This window comes from Amphibalanus amphitrite, unplaced genomic scaffold (assembly GCF_019059575.1).
Source record: "Amphibalanus amphitrite isolate SeventyFive unplaced genomic scaffold, NRLGWU_Aamphi_draft 001375F_arrow, whole genome shotgun sequence".
Classification (NCBI taxonomy): domain Eukaryota; kingdom Metazoa; phylum Arthropoda; class Thecostraca; order Balanomorpha; family Balanidae; genus Amphibalanus; species Amphibalanus amphitrite.
In genome coordinates, this window is record NW_024882868.1 from 55,023 (window position 1) to 71,556 (window position 16,534).

The window sequence follows — 16,534 nt, forward strand, 5'->3', positions numbered from 1 at the left end:
CTGGTGGAAATGGATCTCCTTTCAGATTATGTCTGCAATCGAATATGTAATCCTGACAAAGAAAGTTCACCATGGTTACCGCTCCAAACACTGTTACGAACGGGAAACGTGGATGTGTTCGTTCGTACAATTTCAGAAGGCGCGGTAACTTTAGGCGTCTCTGCTAGGCAGTGACGATTTTGCAAGACGCAAGTTACTCTATACTCTAAGAAAATTACTCTATTACTCTAAAAAGTTACTCTATACATTTTGTCGATGCATTAGCAACAGCACGAACGGATTATTAGTAGTAAAGACATCTTGGAACGGATCACGGGAGTTTCAACGAGTCATACTGTTCCCGGGCATCGGCTTTTCTGTGCGACTATTACAGCGTAGGTATGCCAATATTTCGAAATGTTCAGGAGCCATGGCGGTGATTTGGCCTTTATCATCTGCCCTCAGCCTCAGTGGCTGTACTTATGTGCACCAGAGCGTGTTTATACTTTCTCAGCTGAGGAGAAAAGCTTTCATCGGACTATTTATATGACATTTCTCTCTGAATGCTGAAGAGCGAACCTATCTACACAAATATCTTTGGAATACCTGAAAACATATTCCGAAGCGTGAAAAATAGTTTCGTTTGGGCTGCCTCCATATTATTTTCGTTCATACGACCCGACAGGCGAGAGGCGATCAATTCTGTTTATAAATGGTCTGAACCAGGGACCATTTATGCGCCCTTTGTTGTTGTTGTTGTTGTTATTGTTTTTTTTTTGGAAGATTATTCTTTGCATTATACGCCTTTGGCATTGGTCACTACTTTCATTTTTTTCACAACTTTTCCTTGTGAGCCTCGTCAGTTTTTGTTATTATTCGCCATATTTTGAGTTCCACATTTTCCTGTTTTATGTGCCAAACTGTTCGGCGAGGTGATCACACAACTACGTCATACCGGTCCCCGCCCCCTTATGACGTCATTTGTTGGGATGACGCACTTGGCGTGGTCGCCGCCGGGGGCAGCTGAGAAGAGGGTCACTTGTCACGAGACTGGTCAGCTGTCTGAAGGGGCCTAAGTAGGGGAGGAGGGGGACGCACGTGCCACGAGACTCGACGATTCGTAGTGGAACTGGAACAGAACAAAACGCAGAATAGAGGATGCTCATGCCAGACAGTGTAGTTTTTCACTAAGTTCGATGAGGGTCTCATAGATCCATTGTATTTTAGTCACAAACTACCTTAACTTTTTGTTTCTTTGTTTGTTTCTGTTGAGTTTAATTCTTCGCAAGTTTAAAGGTGCGAATTCGTATTCAGTACTCCGGCAGTGAACATTCTAATCCATTTCACCCGTCTAAGTTCGCTTGGCGAACAATTCCAGCTCACAGGTTGACATTGATGCCACTGTCAGCCGATGGTCTGTATCTCGGAATCATTGCGGGCCGAAGGTCTGAGCCTGTCATCGGCTTTGGACATGGCTCTCACCGTGTACCTATGTAGTTAGTATGCCGGCTAGCGCTTCCGCCCCTACTCCTTACTGCGTGGTTTTCTGCGTTCGTTGACCGACCTCCTGGGTCGGTGTCCACTCCGGGTGCGTCGCGGTGGTCGGATCGGTGTGACACTTCCGACCGCTCAATCTGGGCGCGGTAAAGTGTCAGTCACTCGGGGTGCAACGACCGGTCGGCACAGCCCGTCTCTGTCAATAAACATCTGCTCCCCGGCGCCTGGGAGCGACCTTCAGCTGGCACTGCCGGTCAACAGATGGGCCCTGCAGCGACCAGAAGCTCCACGTTGCATAACAGCTGATGTCTAAGCAACATGCTGTGAACGGTATGCGGCGCAATAGGTACTAGAACATTGTCCACGTTTCGTAGGCACGTTTGGGCAGTGCTCATTGCGCAGCGCTCAGGGAGGGCGTAAAGGGTACTGCGTCGCCGGAACGGGAGGTATGAGCTTTCGTGGCACGGCCTTGATGTCAGCCGTTATTTATTGCATCTGTCACAAGGTCGTCCATTGCTTATGTTGATATGCAGACATCTCTGCTTATTTGACCTAGTTCACATCCACATAGGATTCAACTCGACGTAGCTTATTGTAGGAAGGTAGAGACTTGTTTTTTTTTTGTAGCAGGAAAGTCCGACCTGACCCCCTCCCCATAGGCGGCGGAACGATTTGGGACAAGGGGGGGGGGGGGGGCACCAGCTCAAGGAGCCAAACCTAGGGTACCCCAAATCCTGTTTTCTCATCGGATTTAGACCACTAATTTTTCGTCGCAGCTCTGACACGATGATTTTTTTTTACTAAACAAAAATGGTAATTCACCCCCATATGTGTGGTTGACTTCAAGCTGATCCTCAAGTACAGTCCACAGCAGAAGTAATGTGGGGTTTCAGTCATGGGCATGTTCTGCTTCTGAAGCTTAGGAACGATTAGCCAGACTACAATGAAACTTTGAATGTAGCTTATATGTATCGTCACCCTTGCAGCTGCAACTTAAGCTAATGACATCTTCTTTTCGATCACTCCGCATTAAACAATTGCCAGTCAAAGCCAACCGTTGAGATTGGTAAAACCCTACATTACTTTAGCGGTGGGCTGTACCTGTGTGTTCGTCTCTCCCTTATTGTCGTTTGATAAATTCCATTTATCCTACATGTAAGTCAAATTCCCAAGAAGCGATCGCATCAGTGGCGAATCCAAGGGGGGGGGGGGGTGGAGGTCACATGGGTCATGACTTGGGGCCTGGCGTCACCACAGGCCTGCCAGGAGCACCACAGGCCTGACAGCCGACAAGGCACCACAGGTCTAGCAGGGGCACCACGGGCCTGTCATTGGCACCACAGGCTTGTCAGGGGCACCACAGGCCTGTCAGGAGCACCATCGGCCTAGCAAAAGCACCACAGATCTGCCAGGGGCACCACAGACCAGCCAGGGGCACCAGAGGCCTGCCAGGGGCACCACTGACCTCGCAAGGGCACCATGGGCCTGTCAGGAGCACCACAAGCCTGTCGTTTGCACTTTAAGATTGTCAGGGGCACCACAAACCTGTCAAGGGCACCTGTGGCCTAGCAGGGGCACCACAGGCTCGCCAGGGGTACCACAGACCTGCCAAGGCCCAGGGACACCACAGGCCTAGCAAACACACCACAGGCCTGTCAGGGGCACCACGGGCCTGTCAGGGTCCATGGGCGCCTTAGTCATTTTAGGGGCACCTTAGGCTTGTCAGGGGAGAGGGGTAGGTAGGTACCACCAAGGTACCACAGTCTTTCCAGGGGCACCAGCGGCCCAACAGGGGCACCAGTCATCACATTCACATGACTAACCAAAAATAAAGAAAATTAAAAAAAACCTGAAAATAGGGCACCACCAAGATTAAGTGGCTGAAATCCGTTGAGTTTTTAATTTTGGGTATAGGTAGGGGCACCACTTCGATTCATGACCCTCCCCTTGAAGTTTTCCCGGATCCGCCCCTGGTACTAATGCAGCAAATTTAGGGGGGGGGGGTACTTTGCTATTGGTGCCCCCTTACAGAATTCAAGGGGGGCACGGTGCCCCGGTGCCCCCCCCCGTTCCGCCGCCTATGCCCCTCCCGCTGTAACCCTATTAGTGGCGGGGGGGGGGGGTTGTTTTTATCCTTCCCTCAGGTTTTTCGGGAATATCTCCGAAACCGCTGAAGCTACGATGCTGAAATTTTCTGACTTTTCCTAAAACTAAATTGGGCACATTCCCTGAAAATTTCAAGTTCATAACTTTACCAGGGGCGGCTCCAGAGCACTGGGAATTGGGGGTCCTATTCGTGAAGCGAGTCATTTGGGCGAAGATCACGATGCTGCACCAGTTTTACGAACAGTGAATGAAAGGTATCATGTGATAACATATACAAAGTTATTGTGCATCCTCTTTTGACACGTTTTTGCTATAATAGGCGGATCCAGGCGTCCAAAAAGGTGGGTTATTTTTTACCTCCCAACATAGGTGCTAGTGGTGTCAATCGGAACTTGAATCTTCGGAATTCCGATTTTGTCCAATGTCCAATTCGGAATTCGGTTGGACAATGACAGCAGGCTTTGGACAACTTTGGACAATCGCTTGCTACACCTCAACATTTTTATAAAGTAATCGTGTTTAACATTGATTGGCTATTAGAAAGCTCAGCTTTCGATATGACTACCACTTTTGAGCTGGTAACGATACATTAAAAGCAAATTAAATAACGGTGTTGAGTGTAAACTATTGCGTAGATGTCGGACATCTTTGGACAAATGGCTGACTTGGACATTTTTGGACGGACAGTCGACGTAAGTATTGGACATTGGACGGACATTGGACATACGTTTTCTGAAATTGGCATCACTGATAGGTGCCCTGACACCGCCTATGCATGACCAATACAATTTTAGTCGTTCTCTCATAAGAAAATTGTAACATAACAAGACCATTGCCACCCTTTTTAGAAACAGTACCAACAAAAACCTTATTTACTATACTTTTTGTGTACCCCCAATCTCAATGATCTGTATCCGCCTATGATTTTTGAAAATGCATATTTTTAGGATCCATGTGAATTCCTGGTTCATTTTCTATCGATCGGCAAAAGTTGCGTTAAGATTGGTTCAGAAACCTGGCCGTGATAAACAGTCTAAAATGTTTCTGCAATTTGCCCGTTTTTACCCCCCTCTACCCCCCTATTGACATTTTTTTTTTTAGAAATGTAGATCTCGTTGAGCCAAATCGAATGCCGTTTGAATTTTGAAAATCGGCCGGTTAGATCTCGAGATATCAAGGGGGGGTCGTAAACAGCCCCCCCCCTGCCACAAATATGGGGTAGCCAGGAGCCTGCCACTAATAGGGTTAAGGGGAAGGTTACTGGAAAAGAAAACAGTAGTTCTTGACATTTTCGACCTCACTTTTGACGAAGGCTCCGATGAAGCGCATATCTTTTCCAAAGTTTTGCAGTGTGCATATTTACATGAATATAGGTGTTGTTTAATACTAATGCACCAGCGGCGTATTTAGAAAATCGCGAAGGGGGGGGGCCAAGGGTTTGGAGGGCGCCACCTCACCCAAGGAGGGCGCCATACGGTCGCGAGATAAAAAATCGCTCAGTGGGGGTTGGGGGGTTGGGAGGCGTTTTTTACCATGCCAACAGTTTTTTTTTTTGCGTAACCTCGTATAGGTCGTGCTGCATTGATTTTGCATCGTGTGTAGGTATTCTTTATACTCCAGGTCACAAAAGGTCAAGTGTTCTTGAAATGCTGCGCCGAAGGCGCGCGAAATTTTTGAAAACAACCTTTTCCTCCGCTTTTTAGGCACGCCTTTTATACGATCACTGTTCAAAGCTCCTCTCGCTCTTTTACCAAATTTGAAGGTGTAAAAAATACATAAGGTTTGGTCGGGCCGCTGCCACACAAACTGTACAGAAAGCTTGGCTCATGGGTGTCGATGTATAAAAGTTTATTGGCGGTGGCATATCTACGCACCAGATCACCGTATCGGATTGATACCGGAGCGCGAGATGCGTAAACATCATCCAAATTACCTCAGACCAGCCTTCATAGCCTTCTCACAGATGCATACAGTGTACCCACATAACCAGTTTCAATCACCGAAACTTCAGATGCCTGCTGTTGCGCCCGAACCTGTTGACAATACTTAATCGTAATCCATATAGATGCCATGATGCACGTAAAGTAGGATCAATCCGTTAAGACCAAAGACGTGTTTTATGCATCGTAGAGCGTAGATAGTTTTGGTAGGTATAGATACTTCATTCATTGTGCTGAATGCACGTTCATTTGTGGCAGTTTTCACAGGCAAGACATCAACTATGTGCAATAGAACGACTAAGTTGAAAAACATGCCAAAGGAGTAAATAAATGATAGGAGGGCAGCGATCAACGGATGTTGCCAATAGGTAGAAGGGCTGCGATCCACAGGAGGGCACTAATAGGTAGAAGAGCCCCGATCAACATCCCGAGTTTCGACAGTAGGGCACCGATAGGTAGGAAGTTGGCGAGCAGCAGGAGGGCGCCAATGGATAGAAGGGCAGCGATCAACAGGAGGGCACCAATAGGTAGGAGGGCGCCGATCAACAATCAACAGGACGGCGCCACCAGGTAAGAGGGTGGCGAGGAACAGGAGAGCACCAATAGGAGGGTGGCGATCAACAAGAGGTCGCCAATAGGTGGGAGGGTGGTCATCAACTGGAAGTCGCCAATGAGCGGAAGGGTGACGATTAAAATGGGGGTGGCAATGGTGAGGAGGGCGCCTTTGCTCAAGAGGATGACACGAACAGGAGGGCGTCTGTGCGGAGGGCGCTGGTCAACAGGAAGGTGCCAGTGGATAGGAGGGCGGTGATCAACAGGAGGGTGCCAGTGGTTAGGAGGGCGGCGATCTACACGAGGGCGCCAATAGGAGAAGGGCCCCGATTAACATTCAACAGGAAGGACTAGGGAACCAATAGGTAGGAGGGCGGCACTGAACAAGAGGGTGCCAAAAGGGAGAAAGGCGGCCTTCAAAATTTCACATGAGGGCTCAATAGGTAGGAGAGCGCCAATAATTATGAGGACGCCGATCAGCAGAAGAGCGGCAATGTGTAGCAGGGTGGCGACCTACAGGAGGGCGCCTTCGGGTGAGAGGGCGCTTATTTACAGGACAGCGGCTTACATAGGCGACCACCGTTACGCTTAGAGAGCTACAGCCTACAAATGTGGTTGGAGGGCGCCCGAGGGAGCCCTCCAACCGTATTTGGAGGGCGTATTTGGAATGGGCGTCCTCCGAGGGCGCCCTCCATCCGTATTTTCCCTGTAAACACATTCGCGATTGGAGGGCGCCCTCCAGTCGCGATTGTTTTTCGATTCGATTATATCACAATTGCATTTGCGATTGGAGGGCGCCTTCGGCGCCCTCCCTGCCCAAGGGGGGGGGGCATGGCCCAGTGGCCCCCCCCCTGCCTACGCCCCTGTAATGCACTGTTTCCGATATATTCATTTTAATCATTAATTTTTGGTTGATAAATTTATATTTTTTGGCGTTGAAACATTCCATTTTTCAAGCGTAGGATTGACTCCGGTTATCACCTTTGCGGTACGCTTAATTTTATTACATTTACTGCACTTTTGTTTGCTGGTACATAATTTGTTCTTTTTCACCAATTATATCAGCTCGCTCAGTTTTTTTTTTTCAGTAATGGCCTCTGCTGCTGCATTAACAACACGCACCGCAGCTACCACTAAGGCGTCTCCGAGCTAGATGACTTCATTGTTACCTTCATAAATCATTTCCCAGACGAATGGGTCTCATCTCTTCTGTTTTCATCCTGTCCAGATTGACTTTGTGAATTTTCCGCTGATGAAATACCAACAACACACGCTCATCTGCTCAGCATCGGTCTCTGTTTTCTGCGAGTTTTGTGTGACATTTTTCGTCACACTGGCCCGGTTACATCAGGGTGTTCTGCATCTGCGGCCTGGCCCGGCCGCTGCTGGGGCGGTATGATGTTGTCGTGCGGCGCTCGCTCGTCATCTGGCCTTGTCGGGTAACCGGTGGGGTGGGGGGTGGGGTGGGTGGGGGGGCAGATGCAGCTGGAGACTGTATCTGGGGAGCAGCGGCTGGTGGGTGGCCGAATTCAGCTGGATCAGACCGGTCCGGTCGCGGCAAATGAGCTCAGCGTATATAGACACCAGACGCTGGTTAGCGTATGCCAACACAGTGGTTGTAGCGGCTATTATAGCGGAGGTATGCCAATATTTCGAAATATTCATTATTTGATATTATATTATTTGATACTGTATTATAAGCAGTGATCTTGTATCACTTTGTTAGCCGAAACACAAGCTGAGGCCTCTCGCACCAAACTACTGAGCTAGGTAAAATCGAAAACCTATTTCAGAGCTAGCTAACCTCATGGTGGAAGTACAACAACTTAATGGTATTTTGTACTTTCCCATAATGTAAGCCTACAGGTGCTTGGTGGAATTACAAGTAAATTGTCTAAATAGTCTTGGAGTAGGTGTACGGTGCAACAGAATCCAAGGATTGGTGCAAGAGCCAAGAGGATTTTGGTGCAAGAGGCCTCTGGACAGACCTGCTATGGCTGAAAATAGATTTGTGATGTTTCCCTCTCGTAGGCCTTATGTTTCATCTCAACTGATGTCCATCAGTGGAGATGAAGAATAATGAATAAAAATAAAGATGTGGGCAGATATATTTTCACTATCAAAACATGTATAGTGAATGCCCGAGCTCTAGCCGCTCTCTGTTATATCAAAACACTCAAACAAAGACAGGAAGTCTCTAGGTTATTATGAATAATGTAGCAGTGCAATATTTCGTTTTCCGCTGCGGAATAACGTTCAGGCCTGCGCGAGCTTACCTCTCCCCCGTCAGATGGCAGCAGGGATTAGCGCCTGCAGTTATGCTGTGCCGCAATGCATCGATGCCTGTCTGTGCGTGGATTATATAAGTGAGTACGCGCGCAAGTGCAAAGCGGAGAAAAATCTCTGTTATATGCTTTGCCACTTCGCTGAAGGGGACCTCAGCTGCGTGGTTAGGGAGAGGACAAGAGGGGATCCTCTCCGACGCGCTGGACAGAGAAGCTAGGTTCAGACTTCAGAGAACGGACCAGACAAAGGACGGCCTCACTCTGTGCCTGGGTGATGGAGGGTAGCGTCGGCCCTGGCTGTGGGTCCAGCTGTACCGTATACACAGCGTGAGGGCTCGACAGGGGCTCGCGGGGGGCGCGGCTCTGGACTCTGGCCTCTGTGTGACCTTTGGTCGTCATTCGTTTGTCCTTGGGAGGACGAGCCCCCAGAGCTGACACGTCTCTGCCTTGGGTGGTCAGTCGCAGTTGATGCGTAAGTTCGACACGCGGACACACACATACATTTATTATTTCATTTTCATATGATATGAAGCACATACATTATTTCAAAACATTCGTATAATTTATCATTCCTAAGCTAATAAATCATGAGCGACTGAGTGTCGTCTGATTAACATGTCACCTCCGTATGCTGTTTTCAACTTTACCTACTCTATCTGCTCTTGGTGTGAACATTTCTTGGAAAGGATTTCCATTTTCCTTGTTCCGCATTAGGTATTTGTAAGAAATGGAATGAAGCTGCGAAGAGCTTTGTGGGATGAAAGTTGAAGCTCTAAATGAAATGCATGCTTGATGACCAAAGATGTGTGTGACAGACACCACAGTGCCTGGTGTTTATAAGGCGTGGTGTACGATACACCGACGGAACAGTGTGTTAGCAGGTGGAAACTGGAAAGCCACGACTTTCCACTGGCTTTACGGCTGAAAGGATGTCGTCAGGCATCGGCCGTCGTTCATAAGCCAGCTTGGAACGAGAACTTTCGATATGCGAAGTAATTTCCTGAAATGTTTTGATGAACCATCTATCGATTCGTTTGATAAGGACTGTCTTGTTAACTTTTGTTGACTGGCAAAACATGCTGCCATTGACAAAACAATGACGACGAGCTAAGGCTGTGGTCAGGTCAAGGAAAAATACTGATTGGCCATTGGCCAGGTCTTCCGTTTTGCGGCAACCTTACGTTGTCGCCAGCCATTCAGTACCGGCCAAACTCTATCTTTGGCACAGAGTTTCCGAGTAGACCGCCACATTGGACACCGCTCGCCACATCCTCCTGTCCACCGGGCGCTGACCGCCGAACGGCGACCGTCGTGTCGTCGTCGGACTCCGGTGGCGCCACCTGGACTCCTGCGCCGCCGCCGGCGCCGACGACTCCCGCCCGCCGGAACTGGTCGGCATTGGTCGATGCGCTGCGGCCGCGGGCGGACGTGCGAGCGCCTCTGTCGCACCGAGCTCCGTGTGGCTGTGTCGTCGGTCGATACGCGCGGGGTCGCAGCGGCGCCGGTGGGTGGTGCGCCTTCAGCAGACGTGGTTGAGGAGCGTCGACGGCTCTCGGGGGTGGTGTCGGAACGGGCGCGACGGGTGCCGGAGACGAGGTGACGGGTGTCCGCCGCGCGGCCATGCGCTCCCGCGGTGACGGCCCGGCGGCGGCCGCCTGGCAGGAGGGCAGCGGCCACCCGCTGCTGGCCGGCTACATGGACATGGTGCGACTGTTCTGCGCACTCTGCAAAGACCACCACGCGCTGGAATTTCAGCACGGCGACGGTGACCACTGGCACGACTGGACCACAATTTACCGCAGGGTGAGCTGACATGGTTCCTTTCTTCACGGCTTCCTGGCGCCGGGACGCTCTCTGCCAGTTCCTGTGGCGTGTAGCGTCTCAGGAGTTGATGCAGAGCCCGTGCGTGCGTAATGCCCAGATCACCTACCAGACCCTGACCGGCTGGTCGTGCTGGTCACGACGTCCCACACCGGGCACCGTCGTTCATGGCAATGGCCATGGTTTGACGTCGCGGCGGTCCGGTCATCGGCAGACACGCGGGTGGCCTGGCAGCAAACAGTTAGGGAATTGGCCCACCATTATGTTGTCAGGAAAATGTCATTTCCCTAATGATGTTACCTGACTGACAATTCCATTATCGACAAAACCTGAAAATAATAACCTTCGCCACTCGCCGGATCGGTCTTAGGATTTTAGTTCTACGAGTAGCTTCAACAAATCGCTGGTCTTTGTGTTTATTGATGTCGGGTGACTTTTTATTTTTCCTTGCGTTAAGTGCCGACTGCCGTGTACTGCCTTTTTGGTAGCTGCAAACCTGCTCAGCCTATTGTCCTATTGTCTTTTGTTTGTAGTTTTATCCCGTTATCATCGAATACAACTTGTTGTTTTTTTGTCGGGAAAATCTCATTCGCTTCTCAGATAATTAACGATTCATCACACATTTTGTAGTGTCATGTCTGTGTGTTAAGCTGGTGGAGATGATAGCTTGTAATTAGTTTGAGGATGATTGATGTTTTTTAAGTTTGGCAAAATCTGACATGAACATTAAACAGCATCGAGAAAAACAACCAAGAATGTCAATGGCATAAAAAATCGAAGTCAATCGCCCTCTTTCGGATGTTTCTGGCTGCGTTAAGACTCATTAATTACCTTTTTCATAAGCTTAACCAATGTTGCGCAGTGCGCACAGCGAATTCATTGGGAAATTAATTAGCTGTTTTTTTATCGGCAACTATTTCTACTCAGCCGGTAATGAACATAGAATTTCAACCCTTATGTATGAGGATAGATATAAGTGAGAAGGAACATCATTTCGGAAACCTGTACTTGATCAAACGAAGGAGACGTTTCATCATGCTTAAAATTGAATAAGTGTCTGTACAAAATCGTCTTCAAGTTTGTCTTCAAGTTCAAGTTCAAAATCGTTCAAGTTTTTGCTCGAAGAACCACCTGCCTCTGTAGTCTGTACCTGCTAACTAGTCTGTTTTAAAATGCGCAATTCACAAACTGCTGCGCAGTGCCTAAACACTGCGCCATTTTCAACGAGTTGAGTCCTCGCAGACCAGAAAATTTAATTGTCACAATGGGGGATGGGAATTGAGCCGAGGTCGCGTTAAACAGTTGATGGTTTCAGGTCACTGGTCGCCCCATCTGTTTGGACAACTGTTGATCTCATAGGCGTCGCCAGAGATTTTCGGTTGGGGGGGGGGGGCAAATCAACTTTTGTGTTAAATCTTGCCTTTCTCCAGTCGTTACTCATTCATTCTACATGTCATTCGACACGTAATAGTGCGAGGAATACGATGGTGACAAGGTTTTCCTTCTAGCTATGACATGTCATTTTTTACAGAAAATTCAAAATTTTGAAATTTTTTGACAAAAACACGACCGGTAGAATCACAATGGCTGCGATTGCCGACGCACTCTAGAGAGCCCCCGTTCAGACGCTTGTCGCTCATGATCATCACCCAGAAAAAAAGGTTAAAAACGCTCAGTAATTGAATCACCTTGCTGAAACCTTCATTCACGCATGCATGCAGTCGCAGAGGTTCTACGACGCCTCTGGCGGCGCCGGCGCGCGGACTCGGGGTTTCCGGGAGTCGGCCGCCGGCCCGCGCTGGGCGTGGTTGTGTTCTGGTTGGCGGTGCGCCAAGTGGGCGCGCAATCGCAGACGTGGAATAAAGAACTCACATTTCCCGTGTGAACAAAAAGTTTCTCGTTTTTCATGTGTAGGGAAGCGCTGCAAATGCGAAGAAAAGATAACGGAGCCAAAATTTCGCACGGCATAGCGGCAAGGGATCCCTTAGCGGCAGGCCTGGGACTTCCAGGCCATTTTAGGCCACTCAGGGTCAGTGTGGGCTCTCAGAAGCCTGCTTAGGATCCTGAAGATCGGCGTTGGTCACCCCAAATAGTTACGTGTTTGTGGTGCTTTAGGGCTTTCCGAGCCCAAGGTGGGGCCCTCAGAAGCCAGTGTGGGCGGCGGGCGCTAAGAGACCAGGCCCAGGGTGAGCCGGGAGCCCTCAGATAGCAGTGTGAACCCCAGAGGTCTGTGTCGAATCCCTAAGGACCCTACATAGAGACATAAGAATTGAAACATGGGCTGGGACCCTCAGAGGCACACGTGAGTTGTGCAAAATTTGTCGCCTGAAAAGCTCGGCTGAGCTATCAGAGGCCTAAGGTTCTCAAATTTTCGAAAGTATTCTCAAAGATCCGTGTGGCCCTTCAGAGATCTACGCATGTGTAAGGTCCTCAAAGATCCCTGTACATATGGGCCCTCAGAGAATATGGACACCAGTGGGACTCTCAGAGGCCGGTTTGGGCCCTCTGAAGGCTTCTTAGAGCTCAGTGGAGCTCCTTCGGAGCCTGTGTGAAAAGAAGCAAGCTCATGAGCCCTGTGGCACTTGAACGGTACTTGAGTCTGTCGGAGACATTTGACGAGAGTTTAGAAGGCCCGAAGATTTAGTGTCACACTTTGAACGTAAATTTTGTGTCAGCACTTCAAAACTTATGAAAATCGGCTATAAAATGTAATAAAGAACCAACTAGGAACATGGAATGAATCACAGTATTGACTTTCCCGAGTCTGGAATCGGCGTCGTGAAGATTTTGGCGACTGCGACTCCGACTCTGGCCTGAACTGCACCCTTCAACCGAGTCTGACCTCACAGGCATTCTCAGAAAGGTGCCCCCATTTTTTCCCGACTCCAAAATCTCATCGGATCTGTATCGATCTCAGGGAGTGCCCGGTCCGAGGTTGGGGGGCAAGCTGCCCCGCTTGCCCCCCCCGTGGCGACGCTAATGGTTGATCTGCTCGGGGGTCCGTGGTGATCTGCAAGGGCAGTGTGGTGGCCGTCAGTTTGCTTGTTTTGACAGCCACTGCACGGTTTTGTAACCCTTTCCAAGCCGTGACGATGCGGTGACCAGTTCATTTTGTCATGGTATTCACTCATTCATTGGCTCATTTATTTGCCTACTCGTTCATTCGTCCATCTAAGTTTTTTTTTTATAAATATGCCTAAAGCATGGGATAAGACCGGACGGCGTTGTATTTTCCTTGTCTAGCGAACTGATACGATACAACATCCAATTTTGGCGTGTGTACTGGCTGGTTTTAGTGATCCTCTTAATTATTGCCAGCGCCAACAATGCCTGTCATCCTCGTCGGCAAAAGGAGGTTGTGGGATGGGGTGGGGCGTTAGGGGTAGGAGCCCGAGGACGTTTAGCACCTAATCAATGTAGAGCTTCGCACCCACCATGAGAGGAAGCCGACGCCCGACGGTGCCCATGGTAGATATCACGGGTCCAGGGATGACCTTTAAAGGTCAAGTCAGAGACCAATTAGCGCGACTAATTAGCGCTGCATCAGACGCGTGGCTTGAGAATGCTAATGTCGACCGAAATGTTACCAAATCCCTACATAGTCGCCGCGACATTCTGAGCCGCTGCTGCGATGTGCTGTCAGACCATTCCGCCACCATACCATTCCCTCAGTCCACCGCACCATTTTGGCTCTGTATAGCCGCCTCCCGTGCTGCTGTTCTGCCTCTGTATCGTCGCGTCGGTCAGCTGCCAGCCGGAAGCTGAATGGCTCCTTTGAGGACCGGCGGCTCCCTCCTGGGATGTCGTCAATGTGGTGACCGTGGCAACCGCCGCCCGTGACCGGTTCGCCATTCCGCCGGAGTCGGCCGCGGACGTGCCAAATGGGAACGTGCTGCCGCTGCCTCCGGGTTGTGTCACGGTATGTGACCCGGTGGTGCTAAATTCCTCACTCGATACTCTCTGAGGCACGACCCGTTGAATGTCAATGGCGGCTGGCGGCCAACTGGCGGGGGATGCGGGCTGAAGGGATGGTGGTAGACCGGTCGCTGTGACTTCGTGGGGTGGTCTAGCATAGATATCTGAACACCTACCGCATACACAGAGGTCTGAGGGTCTAGCAATGATTGGTAATGGTCTGCTGTGGTCTGTTGGTTACTGGTCTGTCTAGCTTGACCCGCTGTAGGCTGAAGGGCCTGTCGATACTCAACAGTGCCTGGTTAGAAATTTGCGACACATTTTCTCGCAAGCGATTGATGATTGATTGGGGCCCGTGCCTATCTTGTCAAAGACCAATATCGTTCCGTCAATCTATCAATGCGAGTTTTGTCAGTGACCGACGCGTCGGTCCGTCGTCGTCTCAGCGGGTGTTGACAGTCAGTCAGACTCCTACAGTCGGTCGGCGGTTCGGTCCGTCGGCGCGGCGTTTCAGCTCGTGTTGACAGTCCGTCGGTCCGTCGGCGTTTCGGCTAGTGTTGACGGTCGATCCGGTCGGTCAGTTGGTCCGTCTGTCGTCGTTTCAGCTCATGTTGACAGTCCGTCGGTCCGTCGGCGTTTCAGTTCGTGCTGACAGCCGGTCAGCGCGGCCCTGACCTGGCGCTGATCCTCTGATGGCGTGCCGCTGCTGTCACGGCTCCTGTCGCCGGTGGCGTGCCGTGTCGAGTCCTCAGTGACCTCTGTCCCCCTCCCTGGCTCTATCCCCGGCTGGAGTCGACTCACGACTGGTGGGCGACTGGTAACGGCCGGCAGACTCGAGAGGAGACTGGCCGCCTACCTGCACTCTGCGGTGCCGTGCAGTATCGAACCCCCTAGTGACCTGTCCCGCTCGTTCCCTCCTCGGCGGGGGTCGGGTGGTAGATGGCTGGCTACATCCGGCCGGCGGGCTCTGAGAGGAGACTGTCCGCCTACCTGCACTCCACGCTCCACGCAGTCTGCAGTGCTGAGGAGACGCCCGCGCGGCTCTAACCGACGACGACGTCGCACCGGAAACTCTCTCCTCCACTCTGTCTTCCGCCGGCAGACGCTCTCTCTACTCTCCCCGTCGTGACCCGAGCCGGTGGAGGGTATTGCCAATGACCTGCCCGGTCAGCCGGGACGGCAGCGACCCGACTGTAGTTCCGGGGCGCGGCATATTGCGCCGATATGTGCTGTTTGCGCAGTGCGGCCAGTGCCGCGTTATTGGACACTTGTGGTGTGCCCTGGTCACGGCGTCATAACCCGGATTATTGTTGGCAGTTTTCCAGGGAGGATCGCGCCAATGCTGTTTTTTATAGGCATACATATTGATAATGCCTGGCAGCGATATGGGTACTTATAATAACATTATCATGAGGACCCTCCTTTTATATTGCGCCGATGGTCTCTACATGTCTAAAACCCAAACATCATCACATCCTTTTGTATTGCTTACTCATTTTGGCACCGCCTATCGCTCTTCTTTTTATGACGAATGGTTTCTGCAGGTGATTCACCCGTGTGTATCCGGCATCAGTGGTGGTCCCAGTGCGCGTCCCGCCACCGGACCACGCGATGTTCCGTGACCGTCCGGCACTGCTGTCGGTGTGTTATGTCTTAGTGACGCCAGCTGTCCGGACCCTACCGGTGCAGTGCCGGGTGTGGCGCGACCGACTCGACCTGATTATAGGGACGGCCGCGGCCACCTTTGTGCGGCTGCATTTGCACTGCACTATGGTTTGGGTCGGTCGTTTATGGTGGTGATGATGCTGATCGAAATGATGGGACGGTGATTTAGTGCACTGTGCTGGTTGGTGCAGAGGGTTTGATGGTCATCAGCGTTGGCTGACCGTGACTCACGACCATGAAACATGCGCGCGGAGCTCCGTGCCGCTATACACTTGGTACGCCCTGGCACAGGTGGAGGCGGAAAAAATATCCGCTACCCCAGATCCGGATGTGACTTTTGCATGGGATCCCGGACATAACCAAGTGCGCAGTAATGGGTTTCAAAAGTTCTTTTACCGGATCCCGGACGTCGTTTGCGCTCACTGCTGTCCGGACAAACAGTGAGCAGTGAGCTTGTTAGGACAACCTCATGCTCACTTGACACTTGTCACAAATATTGGCACTAAGCCTCCACATCCGTGTATCAGGGTGCCTGGTGACGCCACTGGCAGAGCTTGTGTCCCGGGTTTCACCCGATCCGACCCCGTTGGACCCGCGCTCAGCACTCCTTGCTCTGTGCTCTGTGCTCCGTGCTCTGTGCCCCAGGCTCGAATGCGGCGCGGGCACGTTCTAACTGTGGTATTCGGGGTGACGAGCGCGTCTAGCATGCCATGCCTGTACCAGCTCCTGTTTTTGCCTCCCAGTTCCAACTTTCTCAGTCCCATGTTGCCGGCG

At 50.8% G+C, this 16,534-nt stretch overlaps 1 protein-coding gene across 11 annotated transcripts in view; it reads left to right on the forward strand.

Moving 5' to 3' along the window:
• The window catches only part of LOC122372578 (inositol hexakisphosphate and diphosphoinositol-pentakisphosphate kinase-like), an 87,483-nt gene that overhangs the window by 18,105 nt on the left and 52,844 nt on the right, over positions 1-16,534 (forward strand). For 2 of the 11 annotated variants that reach the window (XM_043349945.1, XM_043349946.1), the window contains exon 1: positions 9,772-10,162. The exons of 6 other annotated variants lie outside the window; for them this stretch is intronic. In XM_043349945.1, coding sequence (XP_043205880.1) covers positions 9,980-10,162 — 183 coding nt within the window. In that variant the 5' untranslated portion in view covers positions 9,772-9,979. Of the gene's footprint in view, positions 1-9,749; positions 10,163-16,534 lie in introns of those variants that run through there. 3 more of the 11 variants (XM_043349944.1, XM_043349949.1, XM_043349943.1) reach the window with 3 other exon arrangements.